At 40.9% G+C, this 27,328-nt stretch overlaps 1 protein-coding gene across 2 annotated transcripts in view; it reads right to left on the reverse strand.

The window, feature by feature from the left end:
• Nucleotides 1-763: 763 nt before the first annotated feature.
• The window catches only part of LOC129331472 (uncharacterized), a 34,791-nt gene continuing 8,226 nt past the window's right edge, over nt 764-27,328 (reverse strand). Inside the window, exons 2-6 of one of the 2 annotated variants that reach the window (XM_054982045.1) lie at nt 3,769-4,177; nt 2,281-2,427; nt 1,822-1,998; nt 1,578-1,712; nt 764-1,264 (exon numbers count right to left, since the gene is read on the reverse strand). In XM_054982045.1, the coding sequence (XP_054838020.1) occupies nt 1,026-1,264; nt 1,578-1,712; nt 1,822-1,998; nt 2,281-2,427; nt 3,769-4,018 (948 nt within the window). In that variant the 5' untranslated portion in view covers nt 4,019-4,177 and the 3' untranslated portion in view covers nt 764-1,025. The remainder of the gene's footprint in view (nt 1,265-1,577; nt 1,713-1,821; nt 1,999-2,280; nt 2,428-3,768; nt 4,178-27,328) is intronic. The other variant, XM_054982047.1, reaches the window with a different exon arrangement.

A 27,328-nucleotide genomic window follows, 5' to 3' on the forward strand; every position in this document is an offset into this window, starting at 1 on the left:
ACATCATTAATTGACAGAGTCCAACCACTGGAAGTGTTATGTCATCAATGGCAATAATTTGGATGAACAGTGTTTATCACTGCTTAGTTCTGGCTGGGCTTTAAAAGAAAGGGGAGGTAGGGTTGTTTGGGGGAAAAAATTCCTCCAGAAAAACTTCAAAGGTTGACATGGAATAGGTACTCCCTGACTTCGGGCACTGTTGCATTATCATTCAAGTCACTTAAAAACCCCAACCAAAACCCATGGCATTCCCACTCATTGCAATCAGAAATCAAATCCCTTTACTTTTCTCATTTGGAAAGACACATTGAATTGAGCCAAATCACCACAATAATCAAGATTTTCCTATAATTTTACATGATCAAGAAGAGTCCAGTAGCATCGTGTAAGACTAACCAATTTTATTGTAGCGTAAGCTTTCGAGAGCCACAGTTCTCTTCGTCAGATGCATGGTGGGCCAAAATAAACTGTTCAGATATCGGACCAGTTTCTTTTGGCCTTCCATGCATCTGACGAAGAGAACTGTGGCTATCGAAAGCTTACTCTACAATAAAATTGGTTAGTCTTACACGATGCTACTGGACTCTTTTTGATTTTGATACTTCCGACTAACACGGCTAACTCCTCTGGATCACTAACTTAACAGTCATCATATTACCTGAACACTGTGTTCAATCAACAATTTGATGGGGCCTTCCCTTTCATTACGCTGACAAATGATCACAGCAATTTAAACAACTGCAAAACCTTTTTTATTCCCAAAGATTGAACTGTTAAACAGAACCACAGGAACCTTTTTTTTGAGAACATGAAAAAAAACGACATCGCCTCAGTCCCCAGAGGTCCACCTAGATAAGAGAGACCATTCTTATTAACTGAAAATTAGGGTTTTTTTTCCATATAAATGTTATTTTGAAAAAAATTTTTTACACCAAATAATTGTCATAAGTCCACAAAATTAAAATTTGAGTCTCACACATGCGTTCTGTGTTTTTTTTTGGGGGGGGGGGAGATTGCTCGTTATCCTAAAAAAAAAAAATTGTCCTAACGGAAGTCCACCTTCCAGTTCTCCATAAAACCATGGTGGTGACCTGCATGTGTCTTGTACTCTCATTCTTCTCCATTGTTTTTTTTTTCAAGTCATCCCTCAGCCTCCCGAGCTCCTTCTCCAATGATAAAAGTCTTCTTTTCAGGTTAGCAATATTTCTTTGATGTTGCCGGTTCTTTTTCTCGATGGTGCATTGTCTTTTGTTGAATTTTCTCACTGTTGAAAATGAAATCACCAATTACTGATTGAATTTCATGCAGCAACTGAGAAACCTATTTAAACTGATGCTCTCACTAACACTGATGTTTAGGTAACTTTAAAAAAAACTTTTACATGGCACCAGCAGTACACAGAACGCCACAAATATCATTTGTTTACCAAAATACATAGCTGTAGACTGAGAATGCATATTCTGTTATCTTAACAGGTACGGTGCTGTGTCCTCTGTATATTTAATTACTCTGTGAGGGGGCAATAATCACATTAATGTTTAAATTGCATGAGAAAGTGATGCTCAATAGTTTCTTACTTGTCTCCAAGCAGCTTTTCTTAATTGCCTCAAGATTAGCAAATACGGAGACTTCTCCCAGTGATGCTTCTGCTATGGTCTGTGTTCCACACGATTCTTTCTCTGCCTTGACAGGTGTTCCCTCACCCACTGCACCTACCAATGATGCAAAGGAGTGGAAGGGGTTGACAAACTCTCAGCAGATGCTCACCAACACTGAAAATGTAATTCTGTGTCCGTAGGGGTTTCGGGTTCCCATACACACCTGAGGTTGATCGCTGTTGATTACTATAGGCGATCCCCGAAGGTCCTGCCCTGTTCAACATGTTTCGACAATCCTCCTCCTCTGGGGTCGATGATGAGTCAATATAAATGGGACCCTCCTGTACCTCGTTTCCATGCTCGGATGCTGCGGTCGGGATGGCTGTTTCTGTATTTGCTCCTGCAATACAATTATAGAGACAGAAGGTTAAAATTTTTTAAAGATTTGAACCAATAACACCAAAATTTTTGGAAAGACTGGTGTGGGTGGGTGGCAATTTGTCTAACCAGCAATTCAGAGTTTGTGAACAGAAAGAGTTGTGCAGTAAAACAGGTGGTGACATGGATTTCTGCATGTTAATCCACACTGTCTCTGCATGATGGCTCACAGCCAATGGTTAACGGCTATTTAAAAAAATGAGACAGAATGCCTGTTGGTCCATCGTGTTAATGATGTGCTCACCCTTCCCAAAAAGGTTTTTCCTGATGGCCTCCAGAATCCCTGTCTGGTGTGCATCATCCAACGTTGCTCCATGCATGCTCAGTTCCCTGCATGGTGTCTTATCCCCCTTTCTAGCTTCTCCAGCAAACATGTTATCTGGTGAAGTTCCTCAAGTAAAGAAGGGGGAAATAATTTTTTTAAAAGATCACAAATCCTAGTATGATTCCTGTAACATTTAGAACATCCACTAGTCATGTCTTGGAAAAATATGTAAACTTGCACTTGAGAGCGAGGCAGCTGCCTGATACTCTTCTGAAGGGTCAGCAGTGGTGCTTGGTGCATTTAACTTGTCCTCCTCTCCCGTCTCCAATGAGTCAACATTGATAGGACCATCACACTCATCCTTATCAGACTGTGTTGCTCTTTCCTCAACCGACTGTCTTCTGAATAGTCCTATAATCAAACATTAGTTTGCAATCACAAAGACAAACCCACTCTGGGAACTTGGGGAATTTTTTTTCGGTGACCTAAGAGCACATCCCTTGCTGTGCATTGTTTGAAAGGGAAAAATACATAGAGTATAAAAATCCATTGTTGGCACCTCCACAAGTCAGGAGCGTGACAGGAGCGAAAATGTATGTGAGTGAGGCAAGGAATGTTCTGTGAGTTCGGTGAGACAGGAGCTGCTGGGAGCAAGCGTGCTTGATCATACATGGGTGCCATGAAGAGTCTGCACAGTCGTGGGAAAGTGGTTTTAGGAAACACTAAGAGCTAAGCTACAAGTGACCGTGTTTTGGGCATGTAAGACGTAAACACATTGGAAATTACTTTTTCTGCTGTAAAGGTATGTGTTTGTGGTTTGGGTCATGAAATATTTCTACGAAGACCAAAGAGGCTAAATAATAAAGAAATTTTTTATTGTAGCATTCCACACGCTCCTGATGAAGGATTCCGATATCTGCCACAGATAGCCGGCCCCAGATTGAGCGTGGGTTGGAGCTTTGCTTCATGGCTGGGCTTCACCGTTCACTTGCTGAGGGAAGTCCTGAAAAGAATTGTTATAACCATTCCAAGAAGATTGTTGGGAATTGTGTGTGTCTACTGCAACTTGCCCTGTATAATTATGTAAAAGATTATTGTATTGTTGATGTGTGTGCCTGAAAATTGCATCAAGAGGTTGTTATTTACTTATTTGAATACCATGATGAAATTTTGTAGCCTTTGCACTCTGAATACAGTTCTGTAATTTTGTAAATTAGTATTGTATTCCCTGTGGATTTTTTCCTCTTCTATTTGCTGCAAGCTACAAGTGACGGCTGACACAGGTTGGACAATTGTTATCCTCCCTCAAGTTTTGATTGGAAATGAGGGCATCCTGGTCTTGCAGCTTTAATTGAGAGACAAGCTGTAAAGCCAGGATGCCTACATTTCCCGTTGAAACTTGAGGGACGCCGACAAGTGTCCAACCACTATCAGGCCTCACTTTTAGCTTGGCTCTAAGATACGCACCTTCGAAGCATCTGTCCTCCCATCTTGGTCGGCCTGCAGCCTCCCATAGACGCATCATCGCAGAATGGCGCCAAACACATCCGCTCGCTCTAGGGATTCCCTGCCAGGCCTCCAGAGACCCCAGGAAGTCGCTTTTCAATTTTTTGAACTTGGTGCGGCATTGTTCAGGGGACCTCGGGAAGCCGTGGCGATGAAGGACAGTGGACAGACGACGGTAGATCGTCCTGTTCTTGAAATGAGTGCTCGACATGAGCTTAACAGCATGCCCACCTTCCAGGATGGTGTCTAGAAGAAGAGATATTTCTTCCGATTGCCAAAAAGTTCCTCTGCGCTGGTCTGGAAAATATGGGAAGCTGAGGCAAATTGGCCCCCAGTGAACTGAAGGCACAAAAACACCGAAGTAAGTCTGCTGTGCGGAAAGACAGAACAAGAGTTAATGAGGATAACGGATAACGGATTCTGAAGTGGTTCATAAAATAAGATATCTAGGTATTGAGTTGACTGCAAAAAATATTGATTTATTTAAAAACAATTATGAAAAGCTTTGGCAGCAAATAGACAGAGACATGATGGTGTGGAATAAGTTAAACCTATCATGGTTGGGTCGTAGTGCTGCAATTAAGATGAATGTGTTACCAAGAATAATGTTTTTAATGCAGACAATTCCAATTGTGCTAGATAATAAGCAATTTGAAAAATGGCAAAGAAAAATTTTAACCTTTGTGTGGGCAGGAAAAAAGCCTAGAGTGAAGATGAAGGTGTTATATGATGCAAAGGAAAGAGGAGGACTCCAACTACCAAATTTGAAACTATATCATGAAGCCATATGCTTAGTTTGGGTGAGGGATTGGATGTTGTTAGAAAATCATAAATTATTGACATTGGAAGGGTACAATAAAACCTTTGGATGGCATGTATATTTATGGTATGGAAAGAGTAAGGCTGATGCGATGTTTTTGCATCATTTTGTGAGGCGGAGTCTATTTGCAGTATGGACTAAATACAAGCGATATTTGAATGAAAGAACACCAATGTGGATTGTACCTGCAGAGGTTGTGAATCCAAGAACTGATCATGAAGGAGTGGAGTGGATGACATATCAGAACATTCTTAGAGTGGATCAGAATTTATACAATATTAAAAATAATGATGAATTGCCATTTCGATATGGGTGGTTTCAATATATGCAGATAAAAGATTTGTTTGACACTGATCGGAGGAAAGTAGGGTTTAGAGTGGAAAATTCAGAATTGGAACAATGTCTACTGCAAGGGGGGGGGAAATTGATATCTAAAGTGTATAAAATTTTGTTGAAATGGTTTACAGAAGATGAGACAGTAAAAGTTCAAATGGTAAAGTGGGCAATAAACTGTAATAAGGATATATTGATGGAAGCTTGGGAGAAATTGTGGGAAAATACTATAAAGATATCAACATGTACCACGATAAGAGAAAATGTGCATAAAATGATTTATAGATGGTATCTCACGCCAAAAAAGCTAGCCAATGGAAATAGTCAGATGTCAGATAAATGTTGGAAATGTGGAAAGCATGAGGGTTCCTTTTATCATATGTGGTGGACGTGTGAAAAAGCTAAGCATTTCTGGGGGGAAATAGTAGACGTTATGTCAGATATGTTGAAGAACAAAGTTGTTAGAAACCCAGAATTGTTATTGTTATGTATAAACCTAGAAGACTTTGACAAAATGGACAGGATAATGGTATTTTATATGACTACGGCAGCTAGGATAATTTATGCACAGCTGTGGAAGACAAAAGAGATACCATCGGTGGAAGATTGGATTTTAAAAACATTGAGCTTGGCTGAAATGGATAAACTTATGAGGAAACTTCGAGAGGAAGATATGGAAGAGTATATAATAAGTTGGGAGAAATTTAAGAACTATATAGAAAAAAAGTGGGACATTAAAAGGAAGGTGTGGTCTTTGGATACTTTCTGAGGGGAGGATAGTGTTCTGTTACTTTGAATTAATATAGAGGTAGTAATTATAATATTTTATTAGAGGTAAAAAATCTAGTTTGTGATAATATACCATTTTATTGATATATGTAGGTACAATATGTTATAATTTACTAGGTTATAACGTCATGAATTGAATAACAATATAAAGGATATTAATAATTTTGAACATTATAGATATGATAGATATGTGTAATAGTGCTATCTAAAGATATGCAATGGTATAAAATATATTACTATGACCCATTCTTAGAATGTAGTATATAGCTATTAATATAGGGGGCATATTATATTGTAGGTTATTGGATACTATTGATAGATAGTACTAAAAGATATGGAATGTTAGATAATGGTATTTATCATTAGATAGGTATTATTATTTTATATAGAGTTTAGTTTGGTCAAGATTTTATCTAAGAGGTAATAAAGGGAATGGAAAACTGTCGGAAGTCAACGGAAAAGTGGGGGGAAAGGGTGGGGGTATTATAATATGATGGAAAGTTAACTGTGTATGTTTTTATATTTGTATAATGACCCATCCAATAAAATTAAAAAAGAAAAAAAAAGGATCAGCCTTGCTGTAACCAGGGGTAGTATCTTTAACTACTGGCAACCTAAGGTTGCTAGGCCTGGCCTGGTGACCAGCAGGAGACTATGTGGGGCGGGGACATGCAGCAGTGGTGGCCATCATTGGCACCATGTCATCCTTTCTGAGAAAACCCAGAAGAGATGTAATGCCTCATTAGGAATCACTGGAAACTCTATGGTTTTATTTAAAGAGGCATTGACATCACTTCTGGCCTTCCCCAGAAGGGATGCCATGCTGTCATTGACAGCCATTTTTAAAAGCTTTCTTTCTCCCACTGGCAGTTGGAGTGCCAACAGGCAAGGCCCACCAGGTGGAGATCTCCTGTCCCCAGAGGGCACATGGGCAATCCTAAGGCAGCCTGCTCTTGGAGGAGAGGGGCTTGTGGTCTCTACCTCTTAAAATAATATTTAAGGTCTCAGCTCCTTTCTCAGCCTTTGCTGGAACAACATCAAAGATACACTGTTGGCTCAAGCAGCAATAACTTGACTTGGCTTGCCAACCTCCAGGTAGTGCCTGCAGATCTGGACCCCAGACTACAGAGAACAGTTCACCTGGAGAAAATGGCTGCTCTGGAGAGTTAACTCTATGGCATTATACTCTGTGGAGGTCTCTCTCTGCTCTAAACCCTACCTTTCCCAAGTTGTACCCACAAATCTTCAGGAATTTCTCCGTGAGCTGGACAAAGTGTTATTGGGGGAGGGGAAAGTTAATTCTTTCCCCTGAATTATTTTCCCAACCTAAATCCCCCCTGCTCTATATCTTTTCCGCAGCACATTTGTATGTGTGTGCGGGGGAACAATTTAGAGTGAAAAGGCTGATCAGATTGTTGACTGCGGCAAAGATGGCTATTGTTCTTTGTTATTCCATTTCCCCATCTCTGTTGTTGCACAAACGGAGACATTATTGCTATAATGTAAACAATCATTTTGTATTTATGTAGGGGAAGGAGATACCAAAGGTAATGAATTCATACAGCAGAAATGGGAAAAGTTCGTATGTTGCAGGACAAATGATATTTTTATCATCTGTTTCCTGTGATTTGACTGCAGCAAAATTCTGGTATTTTAGTTGTATAACTGTTGTAAATTTTGCACTTTCAATATCTCTGACCTGGATAGCTCAGGCAAGCCCAGTCTTGGAAGTCAGATCTTGGAAGCTAAGCAGGGTCAGCATTTGTTGTTAGTAATTGGATAGGAAACCTCCAAAGAAGGCCAGGGCAGCAGAACTAGGCAATGGCAAAATACCTCTGTTAATCTCTTGCCTTGAAAACCCCAGCAGGAGTCTCCATAAGTAGGCTATCACTCAGCACTTCCCACCACCATATATCACATAGTTTTCAGTACACATTTATATTTTGTTTAAGTCACCTTGTGCATGTCTGAGATTTTAAATTATGAAACTATGGTAAACAATCATATTCCCTCTTCTTTTCAATGTGTGTTGATAGTATGTTAATAATAGTTTAATTACCAATTGTTTTTATTCTATGAATCTTCAAAATAAATCTTCAAAATAAATACCAATGCTTAGAATATTACTAATTTGAGGAGTATAAAGAAAAGGAAGGCTTTATTTGTTGTGGAGCTAGCTAATATTCTACTTGGGATGGGGGACAGGATGTTAGTGACTATGAATGATGTTTGACAGTTACAGTCTGGGATTGCTGCTATGATGGGCCCAGGATTTTTGTACAATGATTATTTAGGGATGTGTGCCTTCCCTTTAGGCTTTACACATTTACATAGCATCTCCATGATGCAATGCAAAAGCAGTGCTTAGGTGTATTCAAGTCATCAAGAACACCAGAGGATATGTTAAGGGCCACTCAAGTGGAATGCTTTCAACAAAAATGCTTTCAACAGAATGCATCCCCACCCAGACGCCTCAAGGGCAGAGGAAATCTCTTTAAGGGCCTACTGCAGAATCTTTTGTAATAGATTATTGCAAAAAGTGCAAATAGCTCTTCATATAGATCAACCCTCAGTAATGACAGGCTCATTCAACAATTTAGTCATTGGCATTTGACAGGATACCCTATTATTATATTAATTGTTCTAAATTTAGGGCAAGGTTAAACTTTAGGGCCTTCTCCACCATCTGTGCATAGAGGTAATTATTCCTGGGAAATGACCTAATTGCATACATAACATAACCTACCCACATACTGCTTAGAAGAACTAAAATTCTATGGCATTTGGCTTCCTTCTGGGTAAAGGTACACATGTGTATGAAGTAGGTAATACACTCCGTGTTGTTTAGTTTGACAAAGGACCTGCCAACAACAGCATAGGAAAGGTGCAAAAGAACAGGGACTGAGTCAAACTTCTAGTTAAATGACAAATTTCTCTTTCAGAGTTCAAGTAGGGTAATTGATATTCCATTCCTGTGTTTTTGCCATGATGGCAAAATTGCTTGATGAATTTCCAAACAGGCCTTCTTTGTTTCACTCCATCATCCCTCAAAGACAAGTACATAATTTATGCCCTAAGGAAGGACTGGGGCTGAGAGTCATGACTCATTTGTACCATTATGCAATATTAAAGCTTCCAGAAGACTTCAATGGCAAACCTGCCGTACAGGTTAAGAACCTGAGACACTGAACAGCGATACCATCATCCAATCAGTGCTTCATGAAACCAGAGAGGAAATAGTATACAGTGATCAAATAATAGCACCACAATCTGAGCCCAAACAGACAACCATACTGGCACACGTTGCACCACATGCCTGTACTTGATGTGTGGTAAACTTTTATCAATCGGGCAGGCAAATATTTCTTGAAACAACAGGGAATTCATTGCCAGGAGGCACAGAAATAGCTACTAGCCTTGCTGACTTGACAAATGAATTAGATTAATGGAGGCTAGGTCTATTGATAGACAATGCTTCCTCTGAAGATAGTCATCTATAAAGGTCAGATGCTGAGGCTGTTGCCTTCATGCTTTGCTTCTGGGCTCCTTGGAGGCATCTAACTGGCCAGTGTTAGAAAGAGAATGCTGGATGCCTCTTTGGAATAATCTAGTCTGACTCTTCTTATATTGTCTTTAGGACTAACACAATGATAGTCTCACTGCCCTGGGCTTGCAGCATTGTCATAGCCGTTTCTGTTGTAATTGCCTTGTTGAACCTGCAGTATACTTAAGGCAAAGAGCTCCTGATGCAAGTGTGTGCCTGAGGTCCATCTAGGCTAATGTTTCTCAATGGAGGAACCCCTAAAATGATTTTTTTCAAATCCTGAAGCCTTACCTGTGGAATGTTAACCAGCCAGAAAAAGTTGATGGCAGAGATCACAATTCAGTTGTATGTGTGTTATGTGCTATCAAGTCACTTCCAACCTATGATGATGCTATGAATGGAAAGACCTCTGAAAGATCCTATCATTAAGAGACCTGCTTAGATCAGGATGTGGTTTCCTTTATTGAGTCAAGCCATCTTGCTTTGGGTCTTCCTCTTTTCCTACTGCCTTTCACTTTTCCTAGCATTATTTACTTTCTCAGAGAGTCTTGTCTTCTCATGATGTGACCAAAGTATAATAGCCTCAGTTTTGTCATTTTAGCTTATAGGGAGAATTCAAATGTCAGTTGATCTAGAATCCACTTATTTGACTTTTTGGCCATCCATGGTATCCACAAAACTCTCCTCCAGCACCACATTTCAAATGAATCAATTTTCTTCCGTCAGCTTTTTCATTGTCCAACTTTCACAACCATATATAATAATGGGAAATACCATAGTTTGGATTGTCTTGATATTGGTCCCCAGTGAAGCATCCTTATCTTTAAGAATCTTTTCTGGTTCCCTTGTAGCTGCTCTTCCAAGTGTCAATGTTCTTCTGATTTCTTGGTTTCACAGCTTCCTTGCTGTTCTTTATAACATGCACAGCAACAGTGGGAGAAGGGTTGAAACATGCTTTGGTATGCATGAGTTTAGTGCACCCTTCCCCTGAATCTGCTTTCCCATTTCCTCACTGTTTTCCTAGTTAGATCTGTCTGTATGTGTGTGTGTTTTCTGCATTCTTGCCTTTTTTTTCTGTTAAAAAAAGAAACCTTTCCTGTTTATTTGAGAGTTCTCTAAGGAAACAATCCAGGTAGACATAGGTGGGGATTTCCCAATTAGCCCTTCTTGTTGCATCTCCTTTAATGCCAATTCCCCCAGCTCACAAGAAGACCCTTTCATTAGGGTCTTACAGCTAGACATGGGCACAAACAGCATTACGAATGGAAAAAACCCACGAACAGCCCGTTTGTCTGTTCGCAAACAAGCCATTCATGAGGCTCCATTCTAAATGAACAAGTGGTCGTTGCAAGCCTCGTTCGTTGCCTTCATCAGCCGTTTGTCAAGCCAGACAGTCTGGGGTCCTTCAATCAATTCCCTTGACAACAGCAGGGACTGAACTCTGCCTGAACTCCTTCTGGCTTTCCTTCTGGCTTTAACCCTTCAAAGTACTTCCAGCAGAGAGTCCTGTTTTTGCCACTGTGAAGAGAAAATGACAACAAAGGGAAGGACCCATGGATCATGCCTTTCCAGGGGTGCAATCTCTCTGAAACTCGGGGGGATCTTCGGAGGACAGTGAGAACTATGTCCCCTGCAAATTTGGTGGGTATTGGACATTGGCAAGGTCAGCTTGTAACCCCTCAAAGTAGCTGCCTTCCAACAGGCAGTCCCATTTTTGTCACTGTGAAGAGAAAATGACAGCAAAGGGGGGGGGACACATGGATCATGCCTTTTCCTGGGTGCAATCTCTCTGAAACTTGGGAGGTCTTTGGAGGACAGTGAGGACTATGTCCCCTGCAAATTTGGTGGGTATTGGACATTGGGAAGGTCAGTTTGTGGGGTGTTTAAAGGGCCCTGCCCCTTGCACGTGGCAGAGAAGGGCCCTTTAAACTATCAGCTGGCAGGTGGCAGGGGGAATTAACCCCTGCCACCTGCCAGCTGATAGTTTAAAGGGATCTTTAAGGGGCCACGAACAATGAACAATTAACATGTTTGTGAACAGGGTCATGTTCGTTACTGTTTGGCAATGAACAATGAACAGCTTGTTCGGGTTTTTTTTCCGTTCATGCCCATGTCTACTTACAGCTCACCTGGAATAATAGCTACCAGGAGTTCCCCAAAGGGCCCCACCTTCACCTTCTCTCCTGATGCAGGCCTGGGTCCAGTCTTATGGTTGCCACCCTCCAGGTGGGGCCTGGAAATCTCCGGGATTGCCAGATGACAGAGTTCAGTTCTCTTAGAAAAAATGGCTGCTTGAAGCCTGGACTTTATGGCATGAGATCCCTTCCTGCACAGCCCTCCTTCTCTCTAGGTTCCACCCTCTAAATCCCCAGGAATTTCACAACTTAGAATTGTAACCCTGGTCAGTTTTGTAACCCTGCAGCTGCTTATCTCCTTCAGCTTATTGTTCCTTGACTGACTGGCACAGCCTGGAGCAATCAGCATTGGGTCACTTGGGCAAAGCCAAGTTGTCAATGAGCTGGTTTGGGGGGCTTGCCAAAGCCAGCCTATACATGTGTTTGTGTGGTGGTGTCTTCACCAGCCTGCTTGCCTCCTGCCTAGCAGCAACAGAACTAAACAGGCAGTGATGGTAGGTACTACACTGCCTGCTTCTGCCCAGCAGCAGCCTGCTTGATTCTTAGGCTGGGGGTGAGGGCGCGCACAGGAGAGGTGGTTCCCTAGGTCAGCACAATGTTCCGCTGTAGCCAAACCAAGCAAGCAATCCTTTATTGGCATATATAAAATATAAGATATTAAATACAGAAACGAGTCCATACAGAATGAGATTAAGGCCAAATCCACACTTCCCTACCTTCCGCATTAATCGCATTGGATTCTATCCCACAATGTCCCAGTCTGTGTTCACATCCCTTCTCTTACTGCCGCTGCCGCGTGCTATACTTTGTCCACATCCCTGGTAGAATCGTGCAATATGGGGCGGGTTTAGATCTGACGTCGCCAATGACGACATCACAGTCATTTTTTCCCCCATTTTTTCATCAGATTTCCACTATAGCGTTTGTTTGCTAAATTGCTATGGCGAGGCCACACCTCTATGGTGCCTATGATTGGTTAATGTTATTCTATGCCTTCTTCTTTGAAATCCATTGGACCATTATTCTGGCGGGCTAATTTGAACTGATATTTAAGGTGGGGGTGATCCAAACTCTCCAAATGGGCAGACTAATTATTTGATACTTGAATGTAATGTTAGAATGACGGATTTCCGCTATAATGGTAATTTCAACACTTAAAAAAAAATTAATTTTAACAGCCACCGATATTTCCAACTGTTCGGCATCCTAAAAATGACACGGAAATGGAAATGACGCCACCTCTTGATGTCTCTGAGGGGATTTTGTAGCACCCTGATTAAGATTTATGGCCGGGATTGTGCAACAATGCTGGGAAAGTCCCCTTTAAAAAAAAAAAAAAAGGAAAGGGCGGGCAGGCAGGCATGCTGCAGAGAGAGTAGAAAAGCTTGATAATTGCACGGCAAAGAGGGATGGTGTTCCGGAAAGGCTGCAAACATGGAAGTTGGGTGGTTTGAAGGGGGCTGTCTCCTTCTGAAACGCTTCTATTTGTCCACATCCACTGTGAGAACCGTGCAAGAGAAGCGTTTGAACGCATGACAAATTCGTCTGAGGCGCAACGCGAAAGATGTGAGAGAATGGCGGGATTGAGGTAAGGGTATGTGAACAGCCCTCTGAGAAGTGAATAGTGGGCGGGGGGAAAGCAGAAAACTTGAGAAGTGTGGATTTGGGCTAAAATTACAGATAGGAACAGGGCAACAATGCAGCAAAACCAGTATAGAATATTACTTGTCAGGGCGTATAGCCATGGCACTGTAGAGAAACTTTGTTACTATTTCAGTTATTTCCCCGTCTGGGTTGGTAAGCAGAAACTGAACCTTAAAATCATCAGAAAACTCTGAAAGTTGGACTAACATAGGATGTAGAAGATCCCGGCATGGCGCCAGATAAAAAGAGCACGGGAGAAGAACATGGGAAACAGTTTCAACATGGTCTATCAAACAAGGACAACACCTACTATAATAAGGAATCCCATGAAATCTACCAGATAAAATGGCTGAGGGAAGAACATTAAATCTGGCTAGAGAAAAGGCGCTACGTAAATTGGGAGCCAAGAGTTGGTAAAGGTATACTGCTGGGAGACTTACATTAGGGACAATCCCCAAGTTTAGGGGAGAAGAAGTTCTATTAGCAGAACTATAGAGAGTTTGTAACTCTAATCCCAAAAGACTGGATTTTATTTTTGAGAAGGCCTCAGACTCAGATAGCAGGGATAAAAATTCTATAGATAAGTTCAAGGAACTTATTTTAGCTTCAATACAGGCTGACCTACTAGAGTTAAACATATGAGTATATGAGAGTATATGATGGTATGGTTGTAATGTCTGCACTTTTAAAAGGGTACTATTTATAAGCTGCTCTATATATTGTAAAAAAATTGTTTTTATATTTTTACAGTGGTAACTGCTTTGATAAAGGGGTATCCGGAACGGGAACTTCTGGCTGGCGAACCCGTCAGCAGTTACTTTCATTGTGAGAATTCATATGTATTTGCTTATGTTATGAACTATTGAATGGTCAGTGGGCAGTACACCCTAGTGGTTGGAAAATAAACACACAGTTTCAAATAAGCAGTTACTTTCATTGTGAGATATATATGGAATCATAGTCCAGTTGCATATGTACTTGCTTGTTATAAACTATTGAGTGGTAGTGGGAAGTATACCCTAGTGGTTAGAAGATAAACACACAGTTTCAAATGCTTATGAAATATAAGTTGTGGTACAGTACTGGTGACTAAATAAGTGATTAATTCTTTGACTTGTGAAATTATAGTTTACACAGCCAGTAGGCTGCTTAGTTAGTCGGGCACGGTTGATACATTGTTTGGCTTAGGTTATTCCGTGCCTCTCTCTTCCTTTTTGCTGACCTACTAGAGTTGGCAAATTCAGATAATAAATGATACGTATAACTAGGGGGATCAGAATTAAAATGGAGTCTCAACCAATATTTGATAGTGTGAAGCCATGCCTTGGTGGCCAACAGATTCTGACCGCACTCTAAGCATAAGGCAGCATATGGAACACACATAGGAACCCCAATGATTGTAAGCAGAAAGTTAGAGTGAACATGTTCTACTGAATTGTCAATAGCATCAATCCAGAGCAGGGCCCTGTACAATAAGCGAGCTCCAATTTTAACACTGAAGGCTTTAAGAGCAGCAGGCACATATTGGTTACTTTGATCAGAAAAATAAAAGAAAGATATTGCTGCAGCATTAACTTTGGCAGCATTAATAGCCATCCTATGGTGGAAAGTCCAAAGTAGTATTAGATTGGTAATAGACACCCAGGTATTTAAAGTGCTTAACTTGTTCAAGTCTATTACCATTGACAATCCAGTTATACGGTTTCTGGGAATTGGGAAAAACCAATACCTTAGATTTTTCATAGTTCAACTCCAGTCTGTTGGTCACACAGTATTCAAGGCAACGGTTCAATAAACAATTCAATTTAACACGGGAAGAAGCCAGAAGAACCGCATCATCCGCATATAATAACAAAGGGATAGAAACGGAGCCAAGTCTAGGACTGTGACAACCAGTGACAAAAAAGGGGCAAGATCATTAAAAAAATGATTAAACAAAGGGGGGGGGCTAAAATTCACCCCTGCTTAACCCCCTTCTTAATACAGATACTGGGTGAGAGTCTCCCAAAGGAAGAACACCTGACCTGGCAAGACGTTGATGAATAAAGTCTTTTGATAAGAGATAATAACCTCTTATCTAGTGACATCCCCTCAAGCTTTGCCCAGAGAACTTCTCTTGAGTCAAAGGCTCCCTTAAGGTCCATAAAGGCAATGTTCAGTTTAGAGCTTTTCCTACTCATGTATTTATTAATCAAATGAGCGAGGACTAAACAATTATCCAAAGCTGACTTCCCCAGACAAAACCCCACCTGTTCTGGACCTAATATTTTGGTAGATGACATCCAAGTGCTGAGCTTAATTTGCAAGAATTTAGCGTATAGTTTCCCAATAACAGATAACAAGCTGATTGGTCTGAAGTTAGAGGGGTTAAGATGACAACCCTTTTTATAAATGGGAACAATTATTGCATTGGTCCAGGTGGCTGGCATCTGGCCAGTCTTATTTACCATAGTGAAGAGAGAAGCAAGCAGAGGGGCCCACCACTCTGGATCAGCTTTCAGCACCTCTGGGATTATTGCATCTGGACCAGAAGCTTTACCTGATTTTAGTTGATCTATAAGAGTTATTATTTCCTCCGGAGTGACGCGAGGCCACTCTGGGAGACTAAACCAGTTGCATTCCATTAGGGAGATCCTCACAAAATAGGTCCAAAAAATACTAAAACCATGTATTGGGGGAAATGGCTGATATATAAGGGATCTCAGAGCGAATAGCACCATAATAGCAAATCTTCTATTGATAGCTGTGTGGCTCGGTGGACTCCAGTGAGGATGGAGAAATTTCTTCTTTCTCAGAAGTGCTCTGCTAATGGAAGGGGCAGGAAGGGCAATTTCATCCCCTCATTCCTCCATATTGCAACCTTCCACCCACCTGACTCATAGTCCACCTGGACCCTACAACCTCAGGAAAAGACTTTCCCAGGATTGGGAAGTACAGCTTGGGGAAGGGGAAAACAGGGAAGATCCTCAACATTTTCTGCTGCCACTCTACAGTCACACTTCACTTGACACACTAGTGATTTCCCTACAGGGTCATAAGGGATGGATAGTAAGCGGAGGGATCATAGCATAGTGGTAGACCACATACTTTGCATGCAGAGTAGTCCTGATTTGATCTCCAACTAAAAAGGTTGGCACAGCTGGGAAAGCCTAGGGCTTTGATGAGCAACCTCGCTGCTAATGGCACTGGAGCTACTTCCCGTGACTTCTTCCCACGCTGCTCTGGGACCATGAGGGCCAGGACAATATTGATCTCCTTTAAAAAAAAATCTGAGGACTTGCCCCCTTTCCCTTTTTGTAGTGGGACCATTAGATAAGGAGCAGAAAAGTCGCAGGCTGAAAACAACTGCCTAAAGGAAGCATATAGTTCAAATTCTGCAATATATTGTCTCATAATGTCATTCTGGTTAAAGAGCTTAATAGCATGCAAAAAACTATTACCATTTATTGGGCTAACCGTATTTAAGTACATTGGTCTAAGGCCTGTTGCTACTACTGGATGTTACAAAAAGAAAAACAAAATCCTTTGTCAGATGAAAGACTGTAACATAGCTGTCTGCTTCAATATTTCATGGACTTCTACTAATGCAGAGGTTGATATCTCATGTTACTGGGAGTAGGTGGACAGTCTGATTTAACAATGTATTGCATGTATTAATACTGTTCGTTGCTGTACTGAGCAGAAAAATATTTTGGTTTCTACAGCTTAATAAAGGAGAAATTTCAGTTTTGATTTCATTCCAAAGGAATTCCCTCTTGAAATCTAGGTGACTGAGCATGATGAACATCTCAGCTTTTGAAAGCCTGTGTTGAATAGAAGGCAAGGAGCCACTGACTAGGGACAACAGTGTTTATGCCAGTGGTTTATGCCTATATTCATACATCATCTAAATGTGGCACTTATTCAGACTGCCTTTTTCTCACTAAATGGCTTTTGTATGTTTTAATCATAAAATGTGGTCATATAGAAAAATACATTGTTTATGTGCACTTTGAATAAGCTAGGTTCTTTGCTTCTCAAAACAGATAAAAAATAAAACTCAAACTTTGCAATTATATTTAATTTGCCATTGACTTCATGCAAATTTGTGTTACATCACTACATTTATTTTAGATTATAATTTAAGTGATATGTATCTTTATATGTATTTCTCATTTCCTTTCCTGAGAAAATTTGTACTCCAAAAAACGATACAAGGAACTACAAAATATAAACAGCTCAACAAAAAGCCGCAGTGAAAAGAGTATTTTAGCCTCATGCCTAAAGTTTGTCAAGCAGAGATGACTCAGATATGGCAGATATTTGGTGTGTGTGTGTGTGTGTGTGTGTTAAATCTTGTCCTGCCTACCTCTCACTTGCCTCCTCTTAACTTGTTCCTGCTGCAGCTGCTGCCTCACTTCAGCTGCCACTGCCTCGTTCTTGCCTTTTCACCCCGACTCCATTGCCCCAAGAGACACAGTAGCTAATCCTCCTTGCCTCCTCTCGTCTCTGTACATGTGTTATTTGCCATCAAGTTGCTTTCAAATTATGGTGACCCTATGAATGAAAGACATCCATAATGTCCTATAATTAACATACTTGCTCAGATCATATGAACTGGAGGACATGGCTTCCTTTATTGAGTCAAGCCACAGCTGGGCCTCTTTAAAACCAGCATGGCAAAACATACATGTCCTATTGGGCTTCCCAAACTCTTGGGGAAGTTTGGCCACAACTCTGTTTGTCCCGGCAGCTCTGCTGAAGTACTGTGGTTGGATAGGTAATGATGGCTGAAATTGCCAAAGAGGAAATCCTGCGAGAATTTTGGAAGTTGTAGGCCATGGGTGTCCTTGCCATGTTATTTTTAAAGATACCTAGAGGAGAGAGGAGGCAAGATGGGTCAGCTGCTTTGGATCCCAGACAGTGGAGTGGGGGAAGTAAAGGCATTGATAACAGGTTAGCCACCAGTTTAATGCTTGCTGAGAGGGAGCTCCACAGTATGGGTGCCGAGACAGAGAAAGACAATTATTTGATAACTACTCTGAAGGAAAGAGTACACAGGGTAGATCCTTTAAGAATCCTGGTCTCCAAGGCCGAATCCACACGTCTCAAGTTTGCCGCTTCCCCCCCTCCCGCCATTTATGCGCTTCTCAGAAGGTTGTTCACATACTCTTACCTCAATCCCACCATTCTTTCGCATCTGTTGCGTTGTGCCTCATAGATGAGTTCGGCGCGCTTTCTAATGCTTCTCTTGCGCAGTCCTCACCATGGATGTGAACAAATAGAAGCGGTTCACAAAGAGACCGCCCCCTTTTGACCACCACCACTTCCTTGTTTATAGCTTTTCCGGAATACCACCCCTAATTGCTGTGCAATTATTATGGTTTCTAACTCTGTCCGCGGCAGATCTCCGGGGTCATCTAGTCCAACCACATGCATAATGCAGGAAATTTACAACTACCTCCTGCCCCGTACCCCCAGTGATCCCTACTCCATGCTCAAAAGATAACAAAACACCATCAGGATCCCTAGCCAAACTGGCCTGGGGAAAATTGCTTCCTGACCCCAAAGTGGTGATTGGCATTACCCTGGACATGTAAGAAGGGGCCACAAGAACTAAGCACTGATGTAATCCTTCCTGCCCTCCCTCTCATGATCTGCCCAGGTTCACAGAATAAGCATTGCTGTCAGATGGCCATCTAGCCTCTACTTAAAATCTCTAAAGAAGGACAACCCACCACCTCCCAAGGAAGCCTGTTCCCTTGAGGGACCCCTCTGTCAGGAAGTTCTTCCTATTAAAATTATTAAAATTTTAAAAAAAGGAAGTTCTTCCTAATGTTTAGCTGAAAACTCATTTGATTTAATTTCAACCCATTGGTTCTGGTCCAACCTAGGACAATGGAAAACAACTCTGCACCATCCTCTATATCCCTTCAAGTACTTGAAGATGGTTATCATATCACCTCTCAGTTGTCTCCTCTCCAGGTTAAACATACCAAGCTCCTTCAACCTTTCCTTATAGGACTTGATCTCCAGACCCCTCACCATCTTTATTGCCCTCCTCTGGACACATTCCAGCTTGTCTATATCCTTCTTAAATTGTGGTGAGGTCTAATCAGAGCAGAGTACAGAGATACCATCACTTCGTGTTGATATATTTCTGTTGATGCAGCCCAAAATCACATTTGCCTTTTTAGCTACCACATCACACTGTTGATTCAGGTTCAGTGTATGGTCTACTAAAACCCCTGGATTCTTTTCACACATACTACTGCCAAGACAAGTCTCCCCTATCCTATAATTATGCATTTGATTTTTCCTATCTAAATACAGAACTTTACATTTATCTCTATTAAAATTCATTGTGTTAGTTTTAGCCTAGTTTTCCAGCCTGTTAAGTTCATCATCTATCCTGATTCTGTCTTCTACCATATTTGCTACTTGTCCCAATTTAGTATCATCTGAAAATTTAATAAACATTCCCTCTATTCCTTCATCCAAATCGTTTATAAAATGTTAAACAGAACAGGTCACAGGATCGATCCCTGAGGCACTCCACTTGTCACTCTTCTCCAAAAGGACGAAGAACCATTAAATAGCACTCTTTTGGTGCAATTTGTCAACCAATTACAGATCTACCTAACAGTAATAAATGATGTGGGAGTCCTTGTTTCTCCAAATGAAGATCTAAAGCTGTATAGTGAACAGTTACTATGAGTGGCAATGTCTCTTAGCATTGAGGTGTTATGCTCTATATCTCCAGCTTCTGATCTAGTGTTTCAGGTCTAACATAGGCCATCATCACACGGGCTCTTATTTCGTCAGTTTTGCACTAGAAATCGTTTCTTCTGTTATCATTATTAGAATGGATTCTCCCATCTTTTGACGACTGCTTGCGCTTCCAGTCAGTCACATTAAAAGGGAAAAGCACAATTCGACAGTTAGTCGTCTCTGGAAACGGGGCCCTAAAAATCCCGCCCCTTAAAAAAATATTTTTGGCATATTTGCGCTTTATTGCTCTTCTATTATACCAATGTTGTGCTGGGCCAACCCAAAAGCCAACCGTGATAGGTAGCAGAGGTTTCCCGCTCAGAATATTGCTATAGCGCTATAAGGCTGATGTTTTTTTTAAAAAATTACTTTGAGGCTTAATTGCGGGTCGTGCTGGGGCTTGTGGGAGTGTAGAGCAGGAGAATCAGTGTTAAGTGAGACAGATGATTGGGAAGAGTGAGCGGTTTGGTGTTGCAAAGCATTCATAGTCGATCCAGGGCATTCACATGGAAGCAGATAAAGACGACATAAAGAGTCACAATGTGTGAATTGAGGAGAATGGCGAAATTGCAAGAGAGCCGGAATAAGGTGAGCATTCAGCGGGAGATGGTGCTAAATTTATGGCTGTGTGACGACGTCACAGTGGAACCAGCTGCTTTTCTGTTACGCAGGATCTACTGGATACTTCTGTAGAAACATATGGGGAAACTAGCCTCTGTTCCAGCTTTTCTTCATAAGAGAGAAGTCTTGTATATAACTAGACAACAAAAATACCCCACAATCAGGACCAGTATATAAGGAGAGTAGAAAATTATATAAGGAGAAAAACATATTAATCTTCTGCATTAACGTTAAAATTATTTAATTACCAAGCTATAATGGAGAGGTGTTACTTATCTTTATGGGAACACATTATTCTTAGATCTCATTCAAGAGCAGAAAAGAAATCTACCCAACATGTTCCAAGCAGAAGCAATAAAATTGTCAAAGCAACAACAAAACGTATAGTAAATTGTTCAGCTAGAAACATATCAATCCAGAGTGTCTTTAAAAAGACATGCGAGGCTCAGAGCTACAGCTCTTCCACAGCAGACAACAAATAGGGTAGAAGAATCTTCCCTTTGAAGGTGTCAGGCTATGGATGACAGGATATGGCAGACAGATCCCTGTACCATTGCAACAAGAAGTCCAGGCTCTTGGTTAAATTGTTTTATACAGAAATCAAATCATTTCCATACATATGTCCATAGAATTACTCAGAAGCAAGAAAGCATCTAAGCAGTACACATTCCTTGACAGGAATAGGAACTTGAGGAAAGTACATCTCTAAATACCCAATCACTCCTCCCTCCCAACAAAACCACAGGTTTGCGTGGAAAATGTTCTGGGAACTTCTCCAAGGGTTTATACATCAGCCTAGACAGGACAAAAGGCATAAGATTAAACTGCGGTATTTCAGATAGTGCAAGGTCGCTCCTGGGAGCTTCAAAGGGGAAGACGGGAGGAGGAGATAAGCCAGCTGCGTTCTCAGGATGCTTGTGAAATGAAAGTGATGGCATTTGCAAAATGACATTAAGGTACAGCATTAGCAATGGTTCATAGCAACAATACAGAATGAAACAATGGTTCAGTATTAACATTGGCATGGATGGGGCTCAGACATGACAGGTCAGATTCAAGGGTGATTCCACATGGAGGTATTTCCCTATTCCTGCAACTTGAGTTGTGAGGGGTTTTTTCGCTTCCAAAAGACATCTTCCTCCATTTGTGCCCTATTTGTGCACCAGCCCAATACTCTGCCTATTTTTCTTGGCAAGGCATTGTGGGGGCAGCATTCGTCATGGTTCTGGAAGGCAAGGTATACCTTGTTTTTGAATGAAAGGGAATGCCTCCCTCCTGTGCATTTTTACAATGAACCTCCTCCCTCCAATGCAATTGAGGGTCTTATTTCACTTTTCTAGTGCAGATTGACACGTGCAATGACTGTATACAGCACTCCATAGGTATGCATACATGTGTCTGGCACTGATCCTTCATGTCCATTTTACCACAGCTTCTTAATTTTTTCACATATATTACAGAATAGCACAATTACACTGTTCAGAGCCCATTATATAATTGTTGTTTCAATACTGGGATTTTATGTTTCAATTAACCAGTTTATGTGTTCCAGTCCTCACTTCCCTGAGCAATGAGAAGTCTAGGGGCAGGCTGCAGAGCTTAGTTTCCCTTGCATAAAAGAGAACAACGGAGTCCTGTGATGTCTTTTAAATATTTCTTTTATTTACAAATATACAAGGTGACCAAAGAGAGAATTTCCAGTTATCATGGTACATTATGGTTTTGTGTTAAGCCCCTATTTATCCATTAGTTACCAGAGGTGTAGCCATGTTAAGTCTGTTGCAGCAAAATTATATAGGAGTCAACTGACATCTTAAAGATGAACAAAATTTAGTCCAGCCAAGTCTTTATGAGTCAGAGCTCATATCATCGTCAGATGCAAGAAGTGTGCATCCAAAAGACTGGTTCAGTCAAAAGAATAAAACCTATAATACTAATCTGCTATTCGGTAATAGCTTGTCTAAGAGAGGCAAGCTTTTGTGATGAAATATATATGGTTGCCAACTAGTCTAGAGAAAAATGTCCTGTCCCATTAACAGAGATTTAATGTGTGGAATGGAGGTAAATAACATCACCTAGTAAATAACATCCCATTAAGCCTCTTTAAAGGTTCAGGCAGCTAGTAACACTAAGTTTGTGGTGATCCAGCCTTGGCACTTTTAGGATACCGAATGATTTACTGACTTCCTGTATATAACAATAACAAGAGAATCTCGCTTGCAACAAACAAGAGAGATCTGTGACAGTTATTGGAATTTTTTAAAAAATATTTAATATACATAAAATCAATTATTCTGATTTTCAAAGCAACTTATAACATATTATAGCAATTAGTACAACATAAACACTCATTACTAGTTAGATAATCAAATGGAAAAAGTTTAAAATTCAGTGTACCAAGCAACAACTCTAATAAAAAAATTCAACTATATTAACAGCCATATTTAAAATTTATGAATTTTAACAATTAGATATTATAAGTTCAGTCTAAAGGAGGTCTCAGTACAGAAGACAACAAAGTCATTTTCAGTAAAAAAAAAAGCCAATAACAGTGAAAGGCAATATGAAACAAACAAATTTTCACCTGGAGCCTAAACATAGACAGAAAAGGCCCAGGTAGAACTCAAGGGAGAAAGAGTTCCTCAGATGTAGCACTATCATTAAGAAGGATCTATTCCTAGTCACTATCCATTATCCAGTAGGTGTTTGTCCAGAATGTCCTCAACCAGGGCCAGGGCCTTTTCGGTCCTGGCCCCAACCAGAACTCTCTGTCTGAGGACACCCAGGCCTGTAAGACGGAGATGTTCCACCAGGCGTATGGTTGAGGCCAGCATGAGATCCTCACTGAGCCTCCCACTAGCCTCCCACTAAGTGTGGGGTTACACAGTGTCCACCGGCTGGCTGCCCAATGTATAGGTACAGCATGGGACTATGTAGTGCCCATTCGTTTGCTGACCCACGTATGGGTTGCAGTACATTATGTCCGCTTCCCTCCCCCTGTATGTTGATGGGCAGGAATCTGGAACTGACCCCATCTTGGGACAGTTATTATCTGTTTGTTGATTTTATGAACTGTTGTTTTATCAATTGTTTTAATATCTGTATTATATTTTTATAACTGCTGTACCTCGTCCTGAGCCCGCTTGTGGGAAGGGCGAGTTAGAAATGTTAATGATGATGATGATGATGATGATGATGATGAGTGGCCAAGCAGGCACTCCTTTCCTCCTTCGGGAGGAGGATAAGACATGCTGAGGCAAAGAATTTTTCCAGGGCCAATTCTCTGCCCCCAATCACCCCTGGTGCTCACCCTAATCACATGCTCCCATCTCCTCCTACCTGCTAGAAAGAGAAACAGAGCCAAAGTACTAGGAAAGGTGGTAGGATGTGGATCAGGCAGGGCAGCAATGACTGGAAGGAATGGCTTGGCTAGAGTTGTCTGGCTGCAATCTAGAGACTGATGCAACTTTCTGAATTAATGATGAATCTAGGGAATTAGCATCTCTGGCTTCTCCTGCCTATTCTCTTTTAGGACCTTCTGTCTGCTCCCCTCCACCCACCCTCGCTTCACTAAGCAGAACTGAAGTATTACACAGCAGGTGGGCATAAAGATAGGGAGGAAGGTGTACAGGAGACTCCTGACAAGAGACTCTTGATTCATCTACAAGTTTAAAGATATGAAGTCAATCTCTAGTTACAAACTGGCAACCTTAGCCCCAGTAACAACAATGGCAGGACAGAGAAGTTTTGAGCAGGTGTATTGTGGTATACTGGTTAGACTAACGTCTGGGATCAAATCTGAATCTTCACTCTGTCATGGAAGCTCACTGGATGACCTTGAGCCTGTCATTCTCTCTCAGCCTAACCTATCTCACTGGGTTGCTGTGAGGATAAAATGGAGGAGGAGGGAACAGTGTTATAAACTGCTTGAGAGAGAAAAGTGGAGTATAAATATCTAAATAAATAAACTATGACTCATTATCCAGCCTTCAGCAGCTAGTATGTCATGGTGCATTCTGGTATGAAATGGTATCATTTACGGTTTCTGGCAGCCTGTTGCTAAAAAGAATCACTTGGGGCAACGGCACTTGGGGCATTGTCCCATGTGAGAAATTTTTAAAAGTAGATGGGCATGGGAAGTATCTAGCTAAAGCAAAAATTTGCTACAAGTCATTCATGAAAACTCCTAGAGACTGTTGTTAACTTTCTGTAGTAAAATAATATTGACCATGTCAGTGATAGAACCCTAAGTATTTTTCACGAAGCAATTGGATAAGGAAAAGGACTTTGTAAGGACCTTGGGCCAAGAATAAATTAGGGACACAATGATTTTTGTTTCCACACAGTTTTTTGAGCACCCACATAACATTGTTCCATAATTGTCCCCTTTCTGGTTTTCCCCTCCTTTGAAGTGATCTTTTCCAAACATAGCATGATACAATATTTTACAACAGATCACAGTCAAAGTGCACACTGTGTAAATGGGAAAGCATGCAGTTTTGAAGGTTCAGTCTACACTGGCACCATTTTCCTTAGCCTCCTGTTGCCACCATTGTCCCCTGCTCTGAGTGCCCCGTTCACAGCAGTGAACAAGTTAGTGTTATTATCCCCACAATACAGCTGGGGAGCTGGGGCTGAGAGGAGTGGCTTACCCAAGGCCACCTACTGAGCTCATGGCAGTAGTGAGATTCAAACCAGCAGAGTGCTGATTAGCATCCCAACAACTTTGCTGAGGATCAGCTGACTGTGGACTCCCCCAATGACTTCTTTCTTAGAATACCTAGCATGGATGTTCATCACAGGTGACAATGTACATATGTACTCATTATTTTTCTATAGAGAAAGAAGAAACACAACATTGGAAAGGCCTAACCATTGTAATGGCCTTCTTACAGGGTTATTGCAAGGACAAATGAAAACTCTTGGAAACAATACTGCAGTGCACACTTTTTAGAAAGGCATGGTTAAAACTTCTTATAGATTCAAGTGAGGCTAGTCTTTTGCAGCAAAATGAAAAAGAAATATTGTGACATGTTAAACACTAATCGTTTTTGAAGTATAAGCTTTCATGAACTACAACCCACTTCATCAGATGCACAAAGAAACTTCAGTCAGAGGAACAGAACAGAGAGAATGGAAAAACATGTGTGAAGTTCGGGTTAAAGGCCATGAAATGCAAATGGCCTTTTTACCTAAATGCCACACATTGTTTTTTCCTTCCCATCTGCTATGGACATTTCCACTGAGATTTCCCTTTAGGCATCTGATTAAATGAACTCTAGCTTACAACAGCTTTCATAAATATGCTACAAGACTTATATGCTATAAGACTTATGTTTTGACTTTAAGACTGTATATACTGTATATATCCTACAAACCTAATCTGCTTCCTCACAGGCGCAAAAAAGCCCCCACTCTTACTATACAGCAAAAAGAAAGAGAGAGAGGCACGGAATAACCTAAGCCAAACAATGTATCAACCGTGCCTGACTAACTAAGCAGCCTACTGGCTGTGTAAACAATAATAATTTCACAAGTCAAAGAATTAATCACTTGTTTAGTCACCAGTACTGTACCACAACTTATATTTCATAAGTATTTGAAACTGTGTGTTTATCTTCTAACCACTAGGGTATACTGCCCACTAACCACTCAATAGTTTATAACAAGCAAGTACATATGCAAATAGACTATGATTCCATATATATCTCACAATGAAAGTAACTGCTTATTTGAAACTGTGTTTATTTTCCAACCACTAGGGTGTACTGCCCACTGACCACTCAATAGTTCATAACATAAGCAAATACATATGAATTCTCACAATGAAATCAAAAAGAGTCCAGTAGCACCTTTAAGACTAACCAATTTTATTTTATTGTAGCATAAGCTTATGCTACAATAAAATAAAATTGGTTAGTCTTAAAGGTGCTACTGGACTCTTTTTGATTTTGCTACTACAGACTAACACGGCTAACTCCTCTGGATCTCACAATGAAAGTAACTGCTGACGGGTTCGCCAGCCAGAGGTTCCCGTTCCGGATGCCCCTTTATCAAAGCAGTTACCAAACCAACAATTTTCAGGGATGCAATATCTCAATAAGTAAAGCAAATGATCAAAACATCTTTCAGCCTTCAAAATACAAAGTTTTATGCAGAGTTTAGCTTCACCATTTTGAAGGTGAACTTTAGCTTTACCACCCACAGGCACCCCATATTTTCTCTTTGGAGGCAGATTAAAGAAGGGCAGGATATGAGTCCAGTGGCAATGTAGAGACCAACAAGATTTTCAGAGTGCAAGCTTTCAAGAGTCAGAACTCCCTCAGACATCTGAAGAAAGGAGCTTTTGTTGGTGTCTTAAGGTGTCACTGGACTCAAATGCTGCTGTTCTACTGCAGATCAACACGGCTGCCCACCTAGATTAAAGGTTTATTTTTAATCTAGCTCAAAGGGGGGGAAATGGGAGTAAAATTAATTTTACTGAGACTAGGCATGACATTGTCTGGATGCTCCCAAATACTCCAGGGGCTTCTCGCAGCTCACATGGGGTGGGGGGGAAATCCCTATGTGGAAGCAGCCATAAATCAGGTTAAATCTGTTCAACTGTTCTGACTTCACCTAAAGGATCAGAGGAATTGTAGTTCGTTGAATATAATTAGAATTTTCTCTTACAAAGCCACAGAACTTCAGTTACAAGGACTGGCTTGGAAGAGGGAAATGATCAGTAAATCAGTTTTGGTTTGTCGTATAAAGATGCTCAAATGAAGTAAATAGTTTTTAATGTCCAGCACCAATCCTATACTATGTTGTTGTGCCCTAAAATGCATAAGTTAAAACTTATTGTTAAAAAAACTGGAAACCACTTCTATTCATGCAGATCTCCAA

This window comes from Eublepharis macularius, chromosome 1, assembly GCF_028583425.1.
Source record: "Eublepharis macularius isolate TG4126 chromosome 1, MPM_Emac_v1.0, whole genome shotgun sequence".
NCBI lineage: Eukaryota > Metazoa > Chordata > Lepidosauria > Squamata > Eublepharidae > Eublepharis > Eublepharis macularius.